The 20,823-nt window shown below is 37.4% G+C and overlaps 1 protein-coding gene across 5 annotated transcripts in view; it reads right to left on the bottom strand.

Annotated features, from left to right (window-relative positions):
- Window positions 1-3,095: 3,095 nt before the first annotated feature.
- TRPM6 (transient receptor potential cation channel subfamily M member 6) overlaps window positions 3,096-20,823 on the bottom strand; it is a 92,598-nt gene continuing 74,870 nt past the window's right edge. For 4 of the 5 annotated variants that reach the window (XM_017807378.1, XM_017807380.1, XM_017807381.1 and 1 more), the window contains exons 33-39: window positions 18,901-18,966; window positions 16,256-16,542; window positions 15,921-16,003; window positions 15,149-15,354; window positions 13,176-13,227; window positions 7,994-8,100; window positions 3,096-7,121 (exon numbers count right to left, since the gene is read on the bottom strand). In XM_017807378.1, coding sequence (XP_017662867.1) covers window positions 7,003-7,121; window positions 7,994-8,100; window positions 13,176-13,227; window positions 15,149-15,354; window positions 15,921-16,003; window positions 16,256-16,542; window positions 18,901-18,966 — 920 coding nt within the window. In that variant the 3' untranslated portion in view covers window positions 3,096-7,002. Of the gene's footprint in view, window positions 7,122-7,993; window positions 8,101-13,175; window positions 13,228-15,148; window positions 15,355-15,920; window positions 16,004-16,255; window positions 16,543-18,900; window positions 18,967-20,823 lie in introns of those variants that run through there. The other variant, XR_001873561.1, reaches the window with a different exon arrangement.

The following is a 20,823-nucleotide window of genomic DNA, read 5'->3' as shown; positions in this document are numbered from 1 at the left end:
TAATACTTATTGGCTACCAGTTACATAGTTCGCTTATTAATTAGTATTCTATCATCTATTGGTTTAATGATTCCCTCACTTCTCATGCTAATTAGTCTGCATGCTCAGTCTCTCTCTTCACTTAAGTCAGTAGATTTCTTGGATCAGTGGGCCATGAGTCAGTGGTTGCCATCTCCCCCTGCCAGAATTACCTTTTACCCAGACAGAGCTGATTTCAGCACAGTTGTGAGTTGGCTTTATTAGTTTCTTCCTTATCTTGGGAGCTCTGCTAAATATCCTTGTGGATGGTAAGTTCTGCATTCCTTGTATCCACTATCAGTGATACATCCTTCTTCCCAAGCTCTGTTACCCATTCCATAGGTCCTAAAACCCGGACAACAATATGACCTTTATGCAGTCCAAATTCTGGGTATCCAGAGAGGTGTATTTGGGGAGCTTTGTGGCCATTGGTGGTTGCAGATGCTGTCCCATAACTTGAGATGGTCTTTGTTCAACCAGTGATATGCATATGAGCAATTGCTTCTTGTCACACAATCACAGTGGGGAAATTTTGTTCGGATACATTAACTAGGATGTGCTAACCAGATCTTGCCTCTGTCAGGCCTGGAATTAGCACCTATGTGTCACAAATTCCTCCCTTCTGTGGGTTTAACAGTGTTTGAGACAGGCAACTGTGTTCTGTAACTCCAAACAGAGGCCACTGAGGCCGATTATCAGTCCCCATTTCCATGTAAGGAGCCATTGGAAATCAACTTATAATACAGATAGAGGCTGTAAATATCATCTAAGATGAATATGAGATCCAAGTAACTGCTTAGGGTCATTAAAGGCTAAATGAGAATCAATTAACTGGCCTGTGATCACTGAAGGTCACCATCGCTAATCGGGAAGGTCATTTGATATCAACTTGAGGGCTAAATAACTGCTGTACGGTCATCTGAGGTCAATCTGATGGGTCAGTTAACCTGTCTGGAGTAGGGTTTATCTGGCATGATCATGAGACCCCTCTATATGCAAGAGGTTGTTTGAGGTCAACTAGGCCATTGTTTGGAGACTAAGATCATCTGAGGTCAACTTGACATACAATTACCTCCACAGAGGTCCTTTAAGGTCACCACTTTTCTCATTTGGAGGAGGGGCAAGTATTTAAAGTCTGCTTGAGATGCAATTAAACAGTCAGGTTTCATTTGAGGTCAACCAGAGAGTCTGTCAGGGTTCATGTGAGGTCAGTGAAGCCTTTGTTCAGTGTCGAGTGGTCATTTAAGGTAAACCTGAGGTCCAATTAATTTCTTGATTTGTCATTTGAGTTTAACCTGCCCTTCATTTGGTGCCAAGGGGTCATTAGAGTTCAATCACAGACCTTGATTCCTGCCTAAAATCATCTGAGTTCAGTCTGAGATGCAACTCTCACTGCATGGTCATCTAAAGTCAACCCTCATGGTTGTGGCACACATCAATTCAAGTAAACATGAGTTCAAATTACTTATGGGAGTCACACCAGGTCCAATTGGCCCCACGTTTGAGCCCCAAGGTTCATCTGAGGTCAACATGCTAGCAAATTAGACAAAAGGGGTCACCTGGGGACAACATGGCAGCCAATGATCTGCTTGAGGTCATCTGAGGTCAATGCTGCACTCATTTGATGCCTGGAGTCACCTTTACAGACAGTAAATTGCCCAGGGTCACATTGGTCCTTATTTTCATTCAACAGGTTATTTAAATCCAATTTAGAACCAATTAACCTGCACGTGTCATCTGAGATCAACCTTAATTCCAATTAGCTATCCCAAATGATCACTTGGGGTTACCCTGGCCTCCTTTGATGCCCAGAGGGCACCTGAAGTTAATCCAGACCACATTTCCTTAACGTCACTTGAGGCCAACCTTAAATCCATTTAGGAGAACAGGGATAATTTGTGGCCATTCTAGCTGACCACTCTAAACTTCCCTTGGTCTCCTTGATCAGTTGCTGACCTGACCATTTGCTGCTCGGACATTTTCAGAAGTCACATAACACTTCAAATTTCATAGCAGGGGTCATCTAAGGAGAAGTATCTCTTCTTTCATCATCAGGTAAGACATTTACCTATTGAAACAAGGCCTCCTGGGTACATTCTATGTTGTAGGATAGCCTGGCTCATGCTACACACCACAGAAACAGATGATATTGGCAGTATCTCTGGGATGAGAGTTCAGTCAGGCAAAACAGCAGGAGAAAAGCTCAGAAGTCAGAGTGCTCTCTGTTCCCCAGCCTCCCCTCTTCTTCCTCCTCTCTCTCTCCTACTCTTTCAGTTCCTCCTCCATTCTGCCAGCTATGGGTAGGTTGGGCTGCCTGCACAGTGTCAAACCTAAATCTTATTTTTTCAATGACAACCCAAGAAATGGAAGGTTTTAGCCATCTGCCTAAATCCTTGATACAAAGAACAGAGCTAGACTTTCTTTAGTGTGATAGTTTCAGTCCAGGCCTTCCTGGAGACCAGCTTGTAAGCAGGAAGGAACTAGGGAAGTGACCAAGGAAGTAGTCCATGCTTTTCCTTTATGTAAACTGAGGTATAAATAAGCCGGTCAGAGAGACCTCTTTCTCTTCTCTTCTGACGAGGCTTGGGAACAGTAGATTCCTGCATTGGTCTTGCTTACCTGCAGCTGAGGCCTGCAGTGACTCCTGTTGTCTGCCACATGTGAGGTGGAGAGTGCTAGGCCGGGTCTGGCTGTCCTGCTTTTTCACTAGTTCTTTATTCTGCTAGTTTCTGAGTTTTTGATTGTGCATATCTGTTTTGGTTTTGTCCTTTTTTGTCCCTTTTTTCCCCTTTTAGGATTGTATATAGTATTTCAACTGTATATAACTGTACTATATGTAAATACATATATATTTTAATATAGTTTGGTTAGTCTGGATTTTTTTTAATAGTTTATTTCTCTTTTACTCTTTGCTGGAGGTTTTGTCCTGGGTCTTGGGGACTTGGCAGGGAGCCAAATCAAAACTTAGACATTTAGGCAGTAAAGTAATTTCTTTCCTGCAAGACTTTTCTCTGATTTTTCTTCTTGAACTTAAGAGCTTTATCACAACTGAATATCAGCATCTAAATGGACCCAGGTTATTTTAAAACACTGGTTTATTTGTTCTGTCCCTACAAACAGAACCAATGCCAGGCAGGTAAATGAGCAGAGCATTACAGCTGTTTACACACTCCAACAACAAAGAGAAAAATAACTTTTGCTTGGTTTTAGTTTAAAATTTTTCTTCCCCAGCAATAGGTACCATAAATTAGGATATCAAACTCTCTTCCAGAATAATTTGAGGTATGACAAATACACTAAAGAAAAGCTGAAAAGCAATAACAGATCTTGCAAATGGTCTAGCAAAAAGGTAAGGGCTGACAACTCTGCTGTGACCACAGTTGACGGGAAGGCCCAGGACACTCCAGACAGGCTTTTATTTATCTCTGGGAACAATTTTTCAACAAAAAGGGACTGGCATCAGCATCCTAACAATGTAAAGCAGATGTAAAATGTAGATGACCTAAAATAACAGATTTAACAATGAAGTTCATGGAATGCTGTTCTTTTATATCAGCTCCTTGAGATTAAAAATAAAAATAATTGACTTATTTTCTGTATGTTACTTTCACCTGTTTCCCCTAGTGCTCAGAAACATATTATTTCATTCTATACCTATCAAGAAACAGAAACATTTTGAAAATGTTCTTTTATTCTTTTGAAACAGTACGAAATAGATTGACAAAACCACAACAAATACAAATCCACTTCTAGAAAATACAGATGTAATATCCCTTTTGACTTTATTGCACTAACAATAAATGAATAACCTCAAATACACCACAATTTTTAAAAAAGCCTTCCTGAGTATGAGGTTCTCAATTTCTGAAAATTTTTCATGTGTTTAAGCTACATCTCCAGTGCAGCAGATGCCAGAAACACATTTTGCTTTGAATAATCCCAAGTGAATTCCCAAGTAAGCTCTTTTAAGCTTATATTAAAATGTGAGCATATAAATACTCCAGTGGTTTTGACTTATTTTGTTTTGTTTTTTCAAAACTTTACTGCTTAATTTATCTGAACTAAGTAAACAGGTCTTTTTTTTTTCCTGAACCCACCAGAAGTATAAAATAAATTTCTGTATGTGCTTTTCAGCATCAACAAACATTGAAACTAATAATCGGAAAATCCTATGGTTTGACACACAAGTTTTCCTCTTCCTCACTGGTCGTCAAGCAGCTGCAAAAAAACCCCTGACCTCCATAAATTTCCTTCCACATATACCACAGTTTTAGTGTGGGTGGGGCTTGTTGCTTTTCCCATTAAAGGTTGTTGGGAGTTTTTCATGTGTTCAGTGGGCATGGGCTCCAATCCAAGGTCACTATTTGGACACCAAAAAACAATTTAAAGAATGTACAGGATTTGTAGAAAGAAAGACACCAAGGACTCAAAAGAAATAAAAATATTTTTTTCAAACTATTTTCATTATAATTTATTACTGAACTATCAATTGGGACGGGAGGGTGGTCTTTAACCAAATACTCAAATCTACACTTTAGTGAAATGTGAATCAGCCCTCCCAAAAAATGCAAAAAGAAAGGTGAAGCGTAATTTATTAACTAGCAGAATCACTGGACTTTTTCAACTTAGTGTCTCCATGCATAGAAAAACTAGGATACAAATACACAGTGGAAGACTTTGCAATGCCTCCTTTTCTTGTTTCATCCCCTTAATACTTCACAATGAACAAAATTAAAGCAATCATATTTATACCTGTACTATACTGTACAGGTATAAATACTGTATACCTAAACTATACTGTAACACAGATTATTACCTTGAAAGGATCCCCTATTTCAGTGGAAGGTAATATGTACCTTGACAGATTTTTACAAGAAGGAATAAGTAATCTACACTGAGCTACATGTCATAAGAATTCTCACAAATATTGCTATGAATGCAGAAGCCACTCACTGTTAAAGGCAACAGGAGAGTTGCCAAGAAAAGATCATCTGAAGTGTGGTTTGTGTATACCTTCAAAACTTAAAAAGAAAAGAAAGGTGCTCATGCCCAGTCTGATGGAGAGTTTATTTTTTGTGTCTAGTATATATGTGTTCAGAATTTAAGGTCATGTTTGAGGAAAGTAACAGTATCAGGGCAGGAGTTAAATCATCCTTGACTTTAAAGACGTATTTATGTGTCATTTAACTTAACTGAATTTAAAGGCATATTAACAGTTAGAGACTCTTTAGTGAAAGTTCTGTCTTTAAAGTATATATGTATGCATGTAAGAACATACCTCCCTGAAGTTAGATTTTAAGGTGATAACCATGGGAAGCAGAGCTACTACCTTATGAGCAAAGGGACCAAAATTCACCATAAGTCTAATAGAGATGCAATTAAACTATCTCTTTCACAGACAAGCTAAGTCTTCTGATAGACTGACTTGCTTCCAAAAAAAGGCTAAAGAAAAATATATATTTTGCAAAATGAAAAGTATAATCTAATAGGGGAAAATGTGGAGGGTTCCACTAAAATTATATTATAAAAAGCTATTTTCACAAAGAAGAAAAAAAGCAATAGGAATCTCTTCTGAACATTTTCAGAAACTGCAGGCATCTCAGCTAAACATAGTGTTCAATGCCATCATTAATATCATAATCAATATAAAAATTGGAAATATGTAATTTCCAAATCCCATGTATATATAGACACTTACTAAATACATCAAAGTAATCATAGATCATAACAAAAAGCCCCCTTACATATTAAAATTTGCTGTCAGCTGTGGTAGAAATATTATTTTGTTTCTTATTCAAGCATAAAGTTTTCTAGTGACTGACATTTGAACATTAGGTGTTTCTACTCAATAAAAAAGTACAAAGTTGCTTTAATGATACATATGATCTGTAATAAAACACCAGTTGTATTAGAAAAATTTCTGCTGATCACTTCTTTTCAGTCTTTTTTCTACAAATTTTCTACATATGGCACATAATTGATTTTTCTGCTTTCTGAACTTCAATTAAAATCAGAGGACATCAATAGAAACAGATGTAGATGCTGCCACATATAATTGCACCACTGTTAGATAACAGTCCTATGTAAAACCTGACATTGACAAATTAAATACCAAATGGAACATACCATTTTTTGTGACTTCTAAAATCTTTGTTCCAATTGCAACTTTAAAACATTCAGAAGCTAAAATAATATAAAGAAAGGCAAGTCCTAAAAGTCAAATCACATTCAAGATTATTCTTTACATTTGTATAAAGATCATAGATTTATCTACTTCATCAGCTCAGAATGAGAAATGTCAATGATGCTTGAGGGTCCAGTAATCTGCCCCTTCATTGTTCTTTTTTTTTGGTATGTGAAAAGAATTCAAGGTGAAGTTTCTATAAATTTTTTCAGTCTACCTGTTTTATCAGTGACTATTGTTTAAACAACTAATTTATTTACTCATATATTCCTGGTTTGTGTCTGCATCAAAATCAACAATTAAGAGGAATATTTCTGGAATTTCCTGGAATTTCCTTCTATGCCCAAGGAACAGTGAGCATAGGGCTGAGTGGGCTCTGACTCTAAAATTAAATTATTTGCACATGTGTATGCATTCGTTTATTTACTAAAGAGTAGAGAGAGTAACAACAAATTACTCCCCCTTGGAAATAAACTTGTCAAAGTCATTTTCCTAAGAAAGCAGAGTTTGGAACCATAATCCACGTTTAAAAACTAAAGGCACTGATGGGACAGTTCATCTACCTAGGGGGTGACCTGCTCCTTGCAATTCATTGACCTGCACAAGAAAGACCAGCAATAAAGCATGTAAGGGGAGTAAATAAAGTTAATTTTTTTATTCCTTGCCTATAGTGTCCAGCAAGGGCAGATAGATGCTCCACTCAGACATCTGCATTTTGTGCTTTTGGACTGCCCCTTGGCAGTGATAATGGGCAGGTTTTCAAGCATGCAAACACATGGGCTCTCGTCAGAGCCGCTGCTTCATAGTCGCGTGTCATACTCCAAAGTTTCATCTGCATTGTCAGCTCCTCTGGTGCTTGTTTCCATTTCTGTTTCAAAGGATGGATCGTCCATTTCCAATGTGTAGGCACTTCTCAAATCTATGGCAAGAAAATAAATTCCACAATGCAGCCAAGAAAACATTTGAAAACTACATACTCCCTGAGCAGTGTCCAACCCAATAACTGATCTGTTTGCTGTTTCCAGGAGGAAGAAAATCTGCAGCAGGGCAAATCAGAACCAGGGACATGAGAGCCCTTGGAGGACTTAATGGTGTGAGCCAATATGAATGAACCTTCCCTGACTGTATTCATTCAGCTGATTTTCCACTCTATTATTTCTAGCTGCCACAGATACAAATAATCAAAACCAATAACACTGCAGTTTCTGTTTCAGAATCAAACAGCAATTATTACTCCATATAGGCACTGAAAGGAAAGAGCTTTCCCTATAGAAAAAAAAATTGGTGCCTGGAAAGTCACCCAGAAAGCAATCTATTTTGGCTTTGAGTCTTTAAAATCTGCCCCACATCAAACAGAAATACATTTTACCAAACATAACATGAACAACTAAGCAAAGGCTGTAGTGTATAATATCCTTTGCAGGACCAGGAAACATCCAGTGAGTTTTCTCCAGCTAATGCATTGCCAATTTTTCTGTTGTTACTCTTTCTTATTCCAAAAATTACTGATGTTATCCGTAATGACGACACTGGAAAAATGGGCTAAATTTCGCAAAGTAAGAGAAACAATTCAATGAGAAGAAGTTTTCATGCTGAATGCCAGCATCGGGTTAAGGACCTCAAGCCCTTACATGCTAGGCAAAAGAGCCTTTGCATATAAAGACTGTGCCTACCATAAGCTTTTGGCTCAACAGAATTTCAGTTCCTGCTTTTATAGCACACTTAGGCCTTTACTTTTACTGGACTTAAAAAGTTGTACATAGATTAAAAATTATTTTTTACTTTGCATACCAGGAAGTTTCAGCCTCCTGCAGCAAGAGTTACAATGATGCTTTGCAATGAAGTTTCTTATTGCACCTTCTCCTAGGTTTGCTGGTCCAAATACCATTTTTCCAGATCTAAAAGAAATATTAAAAATCAATGAATGCAAAATAAAGTAGATATTATAGGGGAGGGAGATTATAATGGTTTTTATTTTTTTAAATGAGAGATAAGTTAGCCCTTTGTAACAAGGCAATCAAAGATTAATATACATCACAAGTTTCTTAGCTCTGAGACAAAAAACCTGCCAGTTCCTGTAAAATATTAGCCTATACATACCCCACACTACTTCTCTTTTTCTCAAATGGAGACAGGACAGACTCAGCAGTTCCTGCTAAAATGCTCAAAGGAAATCTGGGCACAATGACATTTTGATGATGTATGCCATAATCTGAGTGACTCTGTTGCATCAAGTAAATAGTTTGATGGTGTGCACCTGGGAACACATCAGAACTAGCAAGGACTTATTTTAACCTTATTTAAAAACAGAAAGGCAAAAGCAAGCACAGCCCTAGTCACATCAATATGCAGCACAGAAAAATAAAATAAAATAACAAACCCACAGTACGCTGCTTATAGGTGAAGTTTTAAAATTTATTGGCTTCTTCCTGAGCTCATTTCCATGTATCTGTGCTCTGACTGTAAGTGTAGAACAACCTTCAGAAGAAGGAGGGGAAAAATAGTGTTCGCTCAGGGAGATTTTTTTCCATGAATAGCTTTATGTGTGTCACTCTCTCTGCCTGCCAGGGAGGCTGACTCCTTGTTACAAGAAAAGATAGTGTTCTCACAGACATGTCTGGAGGCCCCCACAGGGGTGCCAGGCAGGCCATAAAGCACAGGGGACAACACAGACTGGTGTTTTATTGCGCATATGAACGGTTTTGTAGTAAAAGGCACTAAGAGAACAGGCACTCTGCATCTGCCTCGTGTAAATTAGCACTGTATTTGTTAGTGGGTTTGACTTCTGGAAACAAACTTTTCCTAGATCCTTAGCTGTGGCCTGGTTTCTGGGGAACCTGCGTGCATACAGTTGGTCACACGGACCAATTCAACAATGCTGAATCCATTTGTGAAAGCATACTGCATATTCTGAATGAAGCCGTCACAATTACAAATGGAAGCAAGCTATAAGCACACATCTATTAGAAGTACCACATAATTATAACAGATTCTTAATGTAGTCTGAAAGATCAGTGGTATTAATTATAGTATCGCTCCACCATTATTCTCAAGAATTTAATTGACATTCTAGACATTATGGAACACAGCACTCAAAAAACACTTCCAAGGAAACTTTGCAAATGCTAGTGTTTTATTTTAATGATATGCAGAGTGGAAACAGCACATTTTAAAATCTGAAATCAATTACAGTTCTGAGAAGCTACAGAAAAAGATTTTAACTCTCTCAAATCTATCTGTAATTCACACCAGCAAAAATATATTCCGTCTAAAGAAAGCAGTTTTCAAATATGAAACTCTTCCCTTTCACACAGGAGAAAAGCAATGATTGGCCAAAACTACTATACAAAACTTAGTATCTCTTTAATTTCTGGCAGACACTAGAGACTATATGTCTCCTGGATCCTCTGAAGGACTTGGCTAATCATGCTTTAATGCAAATTAACACATCAGACAAGGCAAAAGGTAAATTATTAATCAAGTGCCATATATACACTTTAAATGACATGATCCTATATAATCATTTATATCCTTTGCTGTAATCTGGTGAAATGCCAGTAGAAATAGAATGTACTGAAGTATTTGCTTGAGCGAGTATAGGAAATTGAGAAGATTTTGCTAATTCCAAGGCCACACAACCACTCTGATACTTCCTCTGATCTAAAATTACTCCATGCGAGATGCAGCAAATAGCTCGAGACAGATTGATATTTTCTCACAGGTATATTTTTTGTAACATGTATGGGGTAATCCTTCCTCTCTACCCAGTATTGGCAATAGTTCAAGAGGAATACTGCATTTAAGTTTGGAAATCTATTTCAAGAAATATGGGGATAAACTGGAAATGATCAGCAGCCTAGAAACCATGACATGTAAAGATTAGGGGGTAGACTAATATGAAAAAAAATAAAACAAAACAAAACAACCAAACAAATGAATAAAAAAAACTTTGGAGGAGAGGACTTGTTTAATCTTTTTCTTCTCTGTGTTGACAGTAAACAGGACCAGAAAGAAACATTTCAGTAAGAAAAACAGAAAACTTCTTTCAGACAGTCATGATATAAAACTATTGAAAACAGATGCTCTGGGAAGTTTTTAAGGTCATCCTTGGAAGACTTTAAGATTTGTCTATACAAGACCTGTAAAGCCAGGAATGACCCAGATAAACTGTTTGGGTCACTCAACTGGTTATTCAAGGTTTGCCTGTTTTTTTCAATGAGAGAGAAATACTGAGCCCACCTTTTCTATTTCCCAAGCAGGTGCATTAATGTGAGCTAATGGGCTGAAAAAAACAAAACATGTTCCTCCTTTTCTGCTAAACCTTACTTAAGAGTTATGTTCCATAAATGCCTACCAGATTGTATGACATTGGTCCAAGCAGGTTACACAGACTGCGCTGAAGCAGAGAGCGCTCCTCAATAGTCCAGAGCCAAAAATGTTTAAAGCAGATAATAAGATATTTACAGGGCTTTATCAATGGAAGGTAGACTGTGGGGGCTTGGTGACAAGTAGCATCTTTCCAGGGAGGTATTCAAGTAATTTATTCAGTATATTTTTGTAGTTTTAGCCTCCAATCCACCTGTTTCTGTTGTGTAGATTTCTAGAGTAGAAGTTCATTTCATACAGATATTTTGTCTGGTGGCAGCAAACCAACTGGAAATTCTTTGGCTGAAAGTGCACAGTTTGGTGAAATTCAATAGATTTTTTTTCTTCAAAACACATGCTAATGAGTAGCTTCAGAGATCATAGTCTCCACTCAACAGTAAAAACTTCAGTCCATCACTATCTGCTCGAGAGCTTTCAAAAAGGAGAGTTAAGAGACCTAGCACCTCTGACTCCTCTTCACATGGTTGTAATGAGATTTTTGATTACCTTTTCTCTCATCTCTCTTTGTAGTCTATTGCATCAGTTCTTTCCAATTTGAAACTCAGAACACTATTTTCCTCATCTCTGAATCTGCACTTAATGTTACAGAAAACTTTACTCTCATGCACTTTGTTGTGGATTTGGCAAATAGTATACGATAAAGAAAGCATCCAGAGTACTGCCTATGTGGCAAGTCTTCTCAGTGTTTGGGGGATACAGGAATCTGCAAGGACTGCACTGTGTTAAAAGCTTGTTGCTGTGCCTCAATTACATCTGCTCTTAAAGGAAATCTTTTTACGAACATTATACCTTTATCATTTTATCACATGTCCACTAGGTGAGATCTTACATTGATTTACATCAGGTAAGGATATGTCTGCATTGTCAAAGCATCAGGCATACTTTCCAAGCAGATGTATTATATTTATCTTGATATTGTATATAAAACCAAGACACAATGGACTGTCAAAGAGATACGGGTCACACTTCGCCATTGCAAATGCCTTTGCCATTTCAAGACAGAATGCAGAATGCATAACTAAAAAGACTTACATGACACAACAATGACATGAGCCATTAAATCAATGGAGTTGAAGAACCAAAAGATAGATAATTTAACTCTAAGTTATGCTAAAATTTGAATCAGCCCCATCAGTGAAATGCCAGCAGTTTTCTCCCAGTCTTCTAGAAGAACATGAGCTCAAAGCAACTTTTGAGGCAGTGTACAGGTTAGGGTTAGTTATTAAGTATCTTATTTACAAATGAAAACTTAAAACACACTTTGCCTCTGTCAGAAATATTTCTCCTGTGAGAAAATGAAGGTTAAAGCAAAGACAGAGCTTTTACATTACTATTGATACTACTGTTTTAGAAAGTGTTTCTTCATTACTTGCTGTTCTGAAGATTTCCCTGAATATAAGAAAATCAAGATAGTTTTGCTTAATTAATCAACGTTTGCTCTCTAACTAGGACTAACTATTTTGCAGATGATAAAAAAAAAAATCTGAAAATAAGATCTATATGATCAAGTTTTAGTAATCACGACAAAATTGTTTAATAACAAAAACAATCCAGAAGGACACTAATAAGCATAAGCTTTGAAATAACGTAGATAAATATTATCCCTGTTTTAAAGAGGATAAGATGAGTTGCCACGTGAAGTACTGTGCTCAATACCTGGCCACTGTTTTCAGCAATAACTAGTTTATGCTACCACTGATACTAAAAAAATCTACTTTAACTCCCTCCCTCCCTCCCTGTCTCCTTCCCCTCTCCTTCCTTCCTTCCCTTCAATCAGATGACATGAGCTGAGTAAGAGGGAGCCAAGATTAGCACCAGAGAGCGGAGGAGTAGAGATGTCAGGGAACATCTGGAGAGACATGTGGGTTTAGAAAGGGTAGCCTGTAGCAGAGCAGTCATCAACACCAGTGCTTCTGCTCTCACTACAGGGAATACCATTGCAGAGCAAGGTCACAGAATGGGAGAATGGCCATAATTGTGATACTGAAATTTGATTCATGAAGGCAGGCTACTCCTTCTGTGTATGTAGTCTCTCTAATTTTTGTAAGTTTCCACATCTCCATATCACAGCTCTGAAAGTGTAACACACTGCATGCTTAAATGCAACACTAAGGCCTTAAGCGTTGCAAGAGGCCTTCTCCTTATCCTCTTAAGACCTTGTGGTCCCATATACTCCATGAAACAGTGCCTCACCAGGCAGGGGAAACTAGACTACCACATTCAAGTTACTTATTACCTCCTTTGGTACAAATTTGTGAAGAGACGCACATCTCTTGTTTAGGTCTTCCATCTCCCATTTCTGCTTTCCCTGCATAGCCCTTGAAAAATCTTACGCTCCCAGCACAGCAACACAGACTCTCCTCACCTTCATACACCTGTCACCACATGCTGAGAAATGGAACACTTACAGTCCTCTAAAGCACAGGAGAAGATACAGTCTTTCCATTGGCATCATACTTTCATGTAATTCAAACACCACGGAAAAATAATTAAATCCCACACACAAAATGTAAAAAAACATACTAAATATACAGAATATTGGCATTATGTCTAAACTGAATGATAATTTCATCAGAAAGAAACCTACTTTTTGTCTTCGGGTTTAATCACAGATGGATCTGTAAGGTTTTCCCCAACACCTACAACAAATCAATAGTGTTTGTGTGTTACAAAGGAAGATAGTAATGATTTCATAATCTGGCACTTAACAAAAATGTAATTAACCATTTTCAGTAGATCATAAGTTGTCAAAGTGGTCATGAGCTAAAAAGAAAATGCTATGAATATAAAAATCCATTAAGTATTGGCAAGCATGTATAGTTCCTATTACAGTCTTGACTTCAGCTGCTTTGATGTTTATTTATATGTAGATGGAAGGTGTATGGAAATACAGTAAATGTTATACTGAAGCTCAACGAACTAAGCAAAATGTGACCAACAAAACACTGTTATTTTAGTTGGCATAAAGGATCATCAGATATGGATCTTGCAGATATCAACAGATCTACTCTCAGAGACACATTCTCTTCAAGGTAACAAACACAAAAAGCCACAACTTCATGATGCGCAGATGTTTGGGTCTGTTATCCCTCTTTTCATCTGGGTGGCCATATTAAAAAAAAATGTCATTATGATAGCTGAATGTGATATCTACGTTGCAGTTTTCCCCAAACTGTTGACATACTACCATTTATGAAAAACATTTTTTTTATATATGAAGAAATCATTATGTTTTTACACTAAGGAAAAATCTATGATCATATGACCACACAATATGCAATTATTTTTATTTAAATATAATAAATTTATATTATGAAAAAAAAAAGGTAAAGATTTCAGTAATAGCATAATGTGACTGAAATGCCTCCAAATTGCAATGAAGGCCATTTCAATTAATGTAAATTAGGAAAATGCAGTCTATATATGTGTATGTGGAGATAGCTCTGATATTACATAATAAATTGTGATATAAATTCATCCTTCTAGAACTTCAAGGGAGTAGCCCTTGTACTTTTCCTTAGCTCCAGATGAGAGAATTAAAGATAAATATAAGGCCCAAACTAGATTTGATTTCAGTTAGTTTGAGATCAAAACTGAGATTTACATGGATGTTTAAATTCTTCAGTTTTGAGCCAACACAATTTGTCTGGAACTGTCAAGAGTTGTATAAGAAGCCGAAGCAAACTTCAGGCAAATTCTTGTAAGCTGTAGTGAAGACACGCTTATTCTCTCTGTACCTTTTTTTCATGTGCAGCTAAAACGACTAAAGGCAAGGATGGAATTACAGGTTTGCTGAATTGCTTAATAAGTATGTCTTTTTGTAATTCACAGCTACTGGATGCTGTAAAATGTAAATATGCTAAGTCTTTGACTACCCATACACATTTCCCTTCACAGAAATGACAAATAGTGTTTATATGGTTTGATGGGTGATGTTTGTCTTCTGAACATTGTCAACTGTTTATCTCCTCAAGATATGCCATCTTCCCACTTACATATGTACAGTAAAGTGATCTCATGCTCTTTGAAGGAGTCATCAGACTTTGTGAATAGCATTCAGGCTTACAGTTTATGTAAACTGCTTACAGATTTATTAATATGAACAGTAAAAAGAATAGAACTGCAGATAGCTGTTCACACTCTTTTGACAGATATACCTATATATTAAGTGCGCATATACACATGGGTACACTTGAATCTCTGTAATTTTTATGTCTTATGAAAAATGAAAATACTTTAAATGCATTTTTATGCATTGTAATATGTGGAGAAGTTTTTCTGGAGCTGGCTGAAATGTTTCTGTACATTTTATCTAACTGCTCTTTTGCTCATTCAGCCTAGAGGCATCTGAAGCAAAATTATTTTCCTATTACATCTACACTAATATAGACTGTTTCCACAGATTCTCATTTACCAGCATCAAACAGATATTCAGGGTTTTCTTGAGCTTTGTGTTTTCTCATGTAATTGAGACTTTGGCCCATTCCTCAGTACTAAATTCTCTTTTGAGATAATTGCTTTTCATTTGGTTTCAAATAGCAATCACATGCTAGCAGTCACCTTGCAAATCCAGGACAAGGAGCTCCCCACAGGTGTACACATAGGTCCAGTGAGAGAAGGCCAGCATCAACTCTTCCAGCAAGCTGCTGGGAGTAATCTCATCTCCATTGTTGTTGTTGTATTTCCGAAATTCACCAGTCATGTACTTCTCGATGGTCAGCCACTGGTTCACTGAATGGCGGTAGATGAGGAAAACTTCCAGGAACCTGTAGATATAAATACCATCTATCAAGAGCTGGCAAGGTAATGAGCATCCTCACAGCCAGCAAAAGTCATGCTGCAGCACAAATATACCAAAATGTCTTCCCTAGCAGGAGTATTTTGAACAGCAGGAGGTACAAAATGGTAGAGAGGACAAAGGCTCTCTTGGTCTGATAACTCTCAAAACAAAGCACCCAATCAGAAAAGTATAGTTTATGAACAAACAATATAATCTGATTTACTCCAGCCCACTGTAAATGAGCTATGCCAAATTGTTTTATATTAATTGTACAAAAGGCAATTCTTGCTTAAGGAACAGTATGCTTATTTTGCTACCACATGCAGCTACAAATACAAACTTCCAAGTGGCCTAACTTTCCTCTTAAAAGTTTATTAGCTTTCATTAGACATTATCATTATCATTGCAATTATCATTGCATTATCATTATTATACATTTATATACATTATATATCATTGCAACCCTCTATGGAAAAGGAGGCTGAATCAGACCTGGGACACAGTTGAAAAGAGAAACCTTTGGCACCTAATACTTAAAGACACTGAATTTACCTTGGAGTATAGGGAATACTATGAGGCTTCACTTGGTTGAAGGTATAGATTAACTTCTGGGCAGCCCTTTGCTGTTGGATCTCCTGAAAAAAAAAATGTTATAAATACCAATTTCATTTTCATGAAGAAAGGTGTCATGAATCTGTCAAAACAAACAGAGAAACATATACACACACTGATTAGATATTGCTTACACATGGGAGATATATCTTCCTTAAAACCTTTTTTTCTTTATGAAAAATAACATCAAACATGTCAGCCATGCTGAAGACAATTAACATGTAAGCAATATAACATCAGGCTAGACCAGTCAGTGTCTTCGGTTCTGAACTCACCCTCAGGCAGAGATGTAACACTGTGCCATCATGAAAGATCTTTTGCCAAGTTTGAACCACCTCTGGTAGAAAAGACTTCACAATAAATACTTGTCCCAACTTTAATACATCGTTCTCAGACCAAGTACAAATGACCTTCATGGCCCTCCGCAGACCCCCATCCATCTCCTCCCGTGACAAGACTTGGATCATTGCAGCCATACCACGCTGGGACCAGGAAGACATGCTTTTATCAAGGTTCATAGGTGAACTTTCTTCTAGCTGATAGACTGTCACTTCCTCTCCAGCTTAAATAAAAAGAAGTTTTGTCAGCAAAAGACATATTGCAGAAACAGGAGAGAACTGCATTTTGATTTGAAGTCTTTAAGTAAGTATACATACCACTTTACACACCTTTGTAAGCCACACTTTTTTAGAAGAAAGCCTTTTTATCATAACTGTTCATCTGTCTGAAAACTTCTCCAGCCTAAACTTACACGATTTAGTACATACATTCTTCTACTATAATAATTGGTCCAAAGAGCTTGTATCCACCTCTAAACAGAGATGGATTTAAGACCTCCTGAATACTTCCACAGAAACAAAGCTCACATATTCTAGTCTATAGTAGTAATTTAAAAGCAAATATTTTTAAATGGTTACCATTTTTATCTCCAGTGTATGAAATCTAAATATACTGAGTGGAGCTCCTTCTCTTTATGCACTTTCGTGGAAGGGGAATTTTTAGTAAGACTTGTTTTAAGTTAATCATGATCCATGGAACACACATGGTATTTTTTTTTACTGTGTTTCACAAAGTAAACCTCAAAAATCAACAAACACCCAAACAAACCATCAGGAGCAGAAAATTTGAAACATTGCAAATAACATTGGAATTTGTAAGAAAAAAAATTAAAATCTTAGTTTAAAAATAATAGTTAAAATAATATTTTAAAATAATAGCTAAAAATAAATCTATGAAAAAATCATGATATCAAGCAAACACACAGGGCATGTAATAATAGTTATTGATTATACCATTCAAGGCCTTTAATTTTGTAGTTGATACAAAAAAGACTGTAGTCAATAGTGCCACCTTTTGGTGCAGACAGACAGCTGAGTTGTTTCAAAAGTGATGACTTGGCCACAATGAGATGAGCCCGTGAAATTAGATTCAAAAGGTCATTCCCACTAGAACAAGCTCAAGCAAATTAACAGGAAGCTTACAGGTTCAGTATCTTAAACTAAGATTAGATTTTTTTTTTCTAGAAATTCCAATGTTATTTGCGATGCACAAATGTTTCAGATGTTCTGCTCCTGCTAGTAACGTTTTTTCTGAAAGCGGAAACTAGTGAGCTTAAACTCATTTATATTCTGTTTCCCACTATAGTTATAGTATCATTCCTCTCTGCAACTGAATCAAGACACCTTTCTATTGCCACCATTTAACTGAAAACTGAAAAGTAGAGTGATTTTTTAAATCTGTTTTTCCTTCTTGCAACTCACTTTATTTGCACTGTTAATTCATAAGAAACAGGTTTTCATTGGCAAGTGTGACAAGGTAACTACATTTGCAAAATGGTAAAGAATTGCATAAGCAAAAATAAACTGGATTTAGATTAGTAGATTTCCTTCCCACTCTCAAATTTATCTGCACCAATAAGCATAAATGTAGATGCTGTTGAATGCTGCAATTTACACACATTTTAATTTAAAATAAAGCAACTGGAACAGTGTCTTATGTAAAAGATGGACACGTGTATAAAGATACTGTAACAAGAAACATTTTTTTAATCGTACATTAAATCTTCATTTTATTACCTTTTGATAGTTTAATACCTAGAAAAGTATCTCCTGGGAGCTTCAAAGATTAGAATGTTCAATATGCTCATAGCTATATTAATTATTTGCAGCAATCTGGTCTCAAGAAATCCTATGATGCTGCAAGTATCAGCAATTTCTTGCTGTGAGACAAAATATGCTACCTATTGAGAAGCTGGCACCTAGATCTCAAGCATCTACAGGCAGAGCTTCTGCTGCTATAAGTCAATATTACATGCTAACTTCAGATCTCTTCCCAATAGTTTATGGAATAGTGCCCTTTAAAGCAATATCTGGTTTTCTTCTTGTTGGTGTATCCTATACATCTATTTACATCTGTGTCTGTATGTGAAAGACGAACAGAGAGAATGAAGTTATCAAGGATAAGGGGAAACTTTTTGTTGTCTTCAGCTATCCTAATAGATATATAGAAGATGGAGTTAGAGTAATCTCTGAGGTTGACAGCAATCACATGAATGCCAACAGACACAAGCTATAGCAAGGGAAACCTCAACAAATTCCAGAAAAACTACTAGATTCACAGCTATGTCAGTCAAAATCTGGAAGAGGTTGCCCAACAAAACTGAGGAATTTGCATTTATAGACATATTCAAAATGTAATTGTATAGGGTGTCAGCAACCTGATCTGAATGGACCACAGAGGGAGATGAACAAGACAACCCTCAAAGTCCCCAGATTAGTGCATGACTAAAATTTTATCTGTTTCATGTCTTTCAAAAAGAAGAATTGCTGAAATTAGTCCAAGACAATTTCTCAGTCTTTAAAAAGATAATGCAGTAATTATTTATAAAGCAAAAAAACATAACCAGGAAATTAGTACTCACCAAAGAGCTGGACTGGTGTAAATGGTATAGTCTGAGCAAGTCTCATTAAGTTGTTTCTTTCAACAGCTGCAAACAACATAGATTTCACTGCTATATTGAATAAACAGGCTGGCTGAACTTCAAAAACATCTGGCGGCATTTTACTATAGTGTACAAAACTAAGGAGTACACTAGATTGTACAAAACCAGTGTGATCCTGTGTCAGATCTGATCACCATTCACTCTACAGTGAGCAGAGTGAACAGCCAGCAACTCCACTTTGCACACTGTCATGGTTTAGGAACTGTATTCCCCAATTTAGTGTTCCCACTGAAACGCTCCAAACCATGGACTGCTCCCTCACTGCCCCCTCCCTATTCCGCTCACTTCTGCAGTGGGATGGAAAGAAGAATTGAAGGTACAAAAAGTAGAGATCATGGGTTGAGATAAGAACAATTTACTGGAAACAGCAATGAGATAAGAAAATGAGCAGATAAGAAAATAAGCAACACTATTAATAACAGAGGGTACAAGACAGGCAAATGATTCACACACGAATGCTCACCACATGGAAACCGGCAATACACGAACCTCAGCCATGTCACCCTGACCCAGAAGGGACCCATTCCCCTGTCCCTGGAAAATGACATGAGGTAGTATAGAATAACCTCTGGGTCCTAGCCATGCCCTCTTAGATACTGCCAAAATTAGCCCTGTCCTGGACAGAACCAGGACACACACCCATGGTATCTCACAAGCATCAGCTGCTGCTCTTTTCACCATTGATGAATTCCTTCCTTCCAAAGAAACAGGCTCTCTGGGAGAGCCCCTTGCACCCTGCTACAAGGACTGCTTCTGCTACCTCCTTATCCTCCTCCTTTCACCAAGGGCTGCTGCTGCTTTCTGCTTCTGCCAATTTCCATGCAGTAATATTGACACTGTGCCAGTGAGATGCACTGGCCTCAACAGCCTTCACTGCCTGTCTCGTCAGGCTCAAAAACACCTGGAGATTTAGAAAGGCCTGACAGGAAAATCCAAGCTTCCCTTGCACAGAGCACTGTTTCTTCATCTGGGCTTCTTGTCAAGCAACATCAGTAACATTATTATATGTCCCTATCTGCAGCTTATTACTCAGGCTTCAAAACATTACCTTCAAAATTTGAGAGTCAACTAAATACAGTCCTCACAATAACTGAGTTATCAGGAAAGGGGAGAGAGGTATAAAGTCAGCCACAAAAAGGGTAAGAGGGTAGAACTAGGAGGCAACTCGGATGCTACAGTTCTATCTAATTTGCCTATTCAATGGTTGAAAGCAAAACTAGCATCCAAAGCAGAGAGCAATTTCAGGGTTTAGAGATGTAACAAGAACTAATAGTATGTGCAACAGAATGTACCATGGGAACTACATATAGCTAAGCCAAGTGATTTAAACGAACTAACCAAGCAAAGTGAAGAAACAATGAAGAAGGGAATGGAGGCAGCCAGCCAAGCAACACCAAGTTACTCTACAACCAGGTGAATTGTCCTGAAGAAGCTCATAAGGTGGTCACTTAGAACTTCAGGGGCTCCAGACAGAGAAGACCACCAGAGACCCTCAATAAGTGTTGGGAAATTTCATGAATATGTAACAAGAACACAGGGAGCAAAAAAACAAATAATCATGTAATGCTGTAGTGAAGATACCTCTGTGTGCACTTTGGCGAAGTGATTACCAGTGCACCTGGCATGCTTAAATCATCCAGTATATTGTAATAAAAGAATCCCTGCCTGCTAAAACTCACAAGTTGAGTATTAGAGGCTTCTTTTAAGAGACGATTTTAGGCAATAAGAATGAACCACAGCAGAGCTGTGTTTCTCTGCAGAGTAACCGAAAAAGCCATGGTGGCAGTCTTACACAGCTTGTACATTGTCTATCCTTCTTTTAAGATTACTTCTCCATGCAGA

Source organism: Lepidothrix coronata, unplaced genomic scaffold (genome assembly GCF_001604755.1).
Source record: "Lepidothrix coronata isolate B3197 unplaced genomic scaffold, Lepidothrix_coronata-1.0 Scaffold18, whole genome shotgun sequence".
Classification (NCBI taxonomy): Eukaryota; Metazoa; Chordata; class Aves; order Passeriformes; family Pipridae; genus Lepidothrix; species Lepidothrix coronata.
The sequence above is the reverse complement of the archived record's forward strand: the minus strand, read 5'-3'. Positions and strand labels throughout refer to the sequence as shown.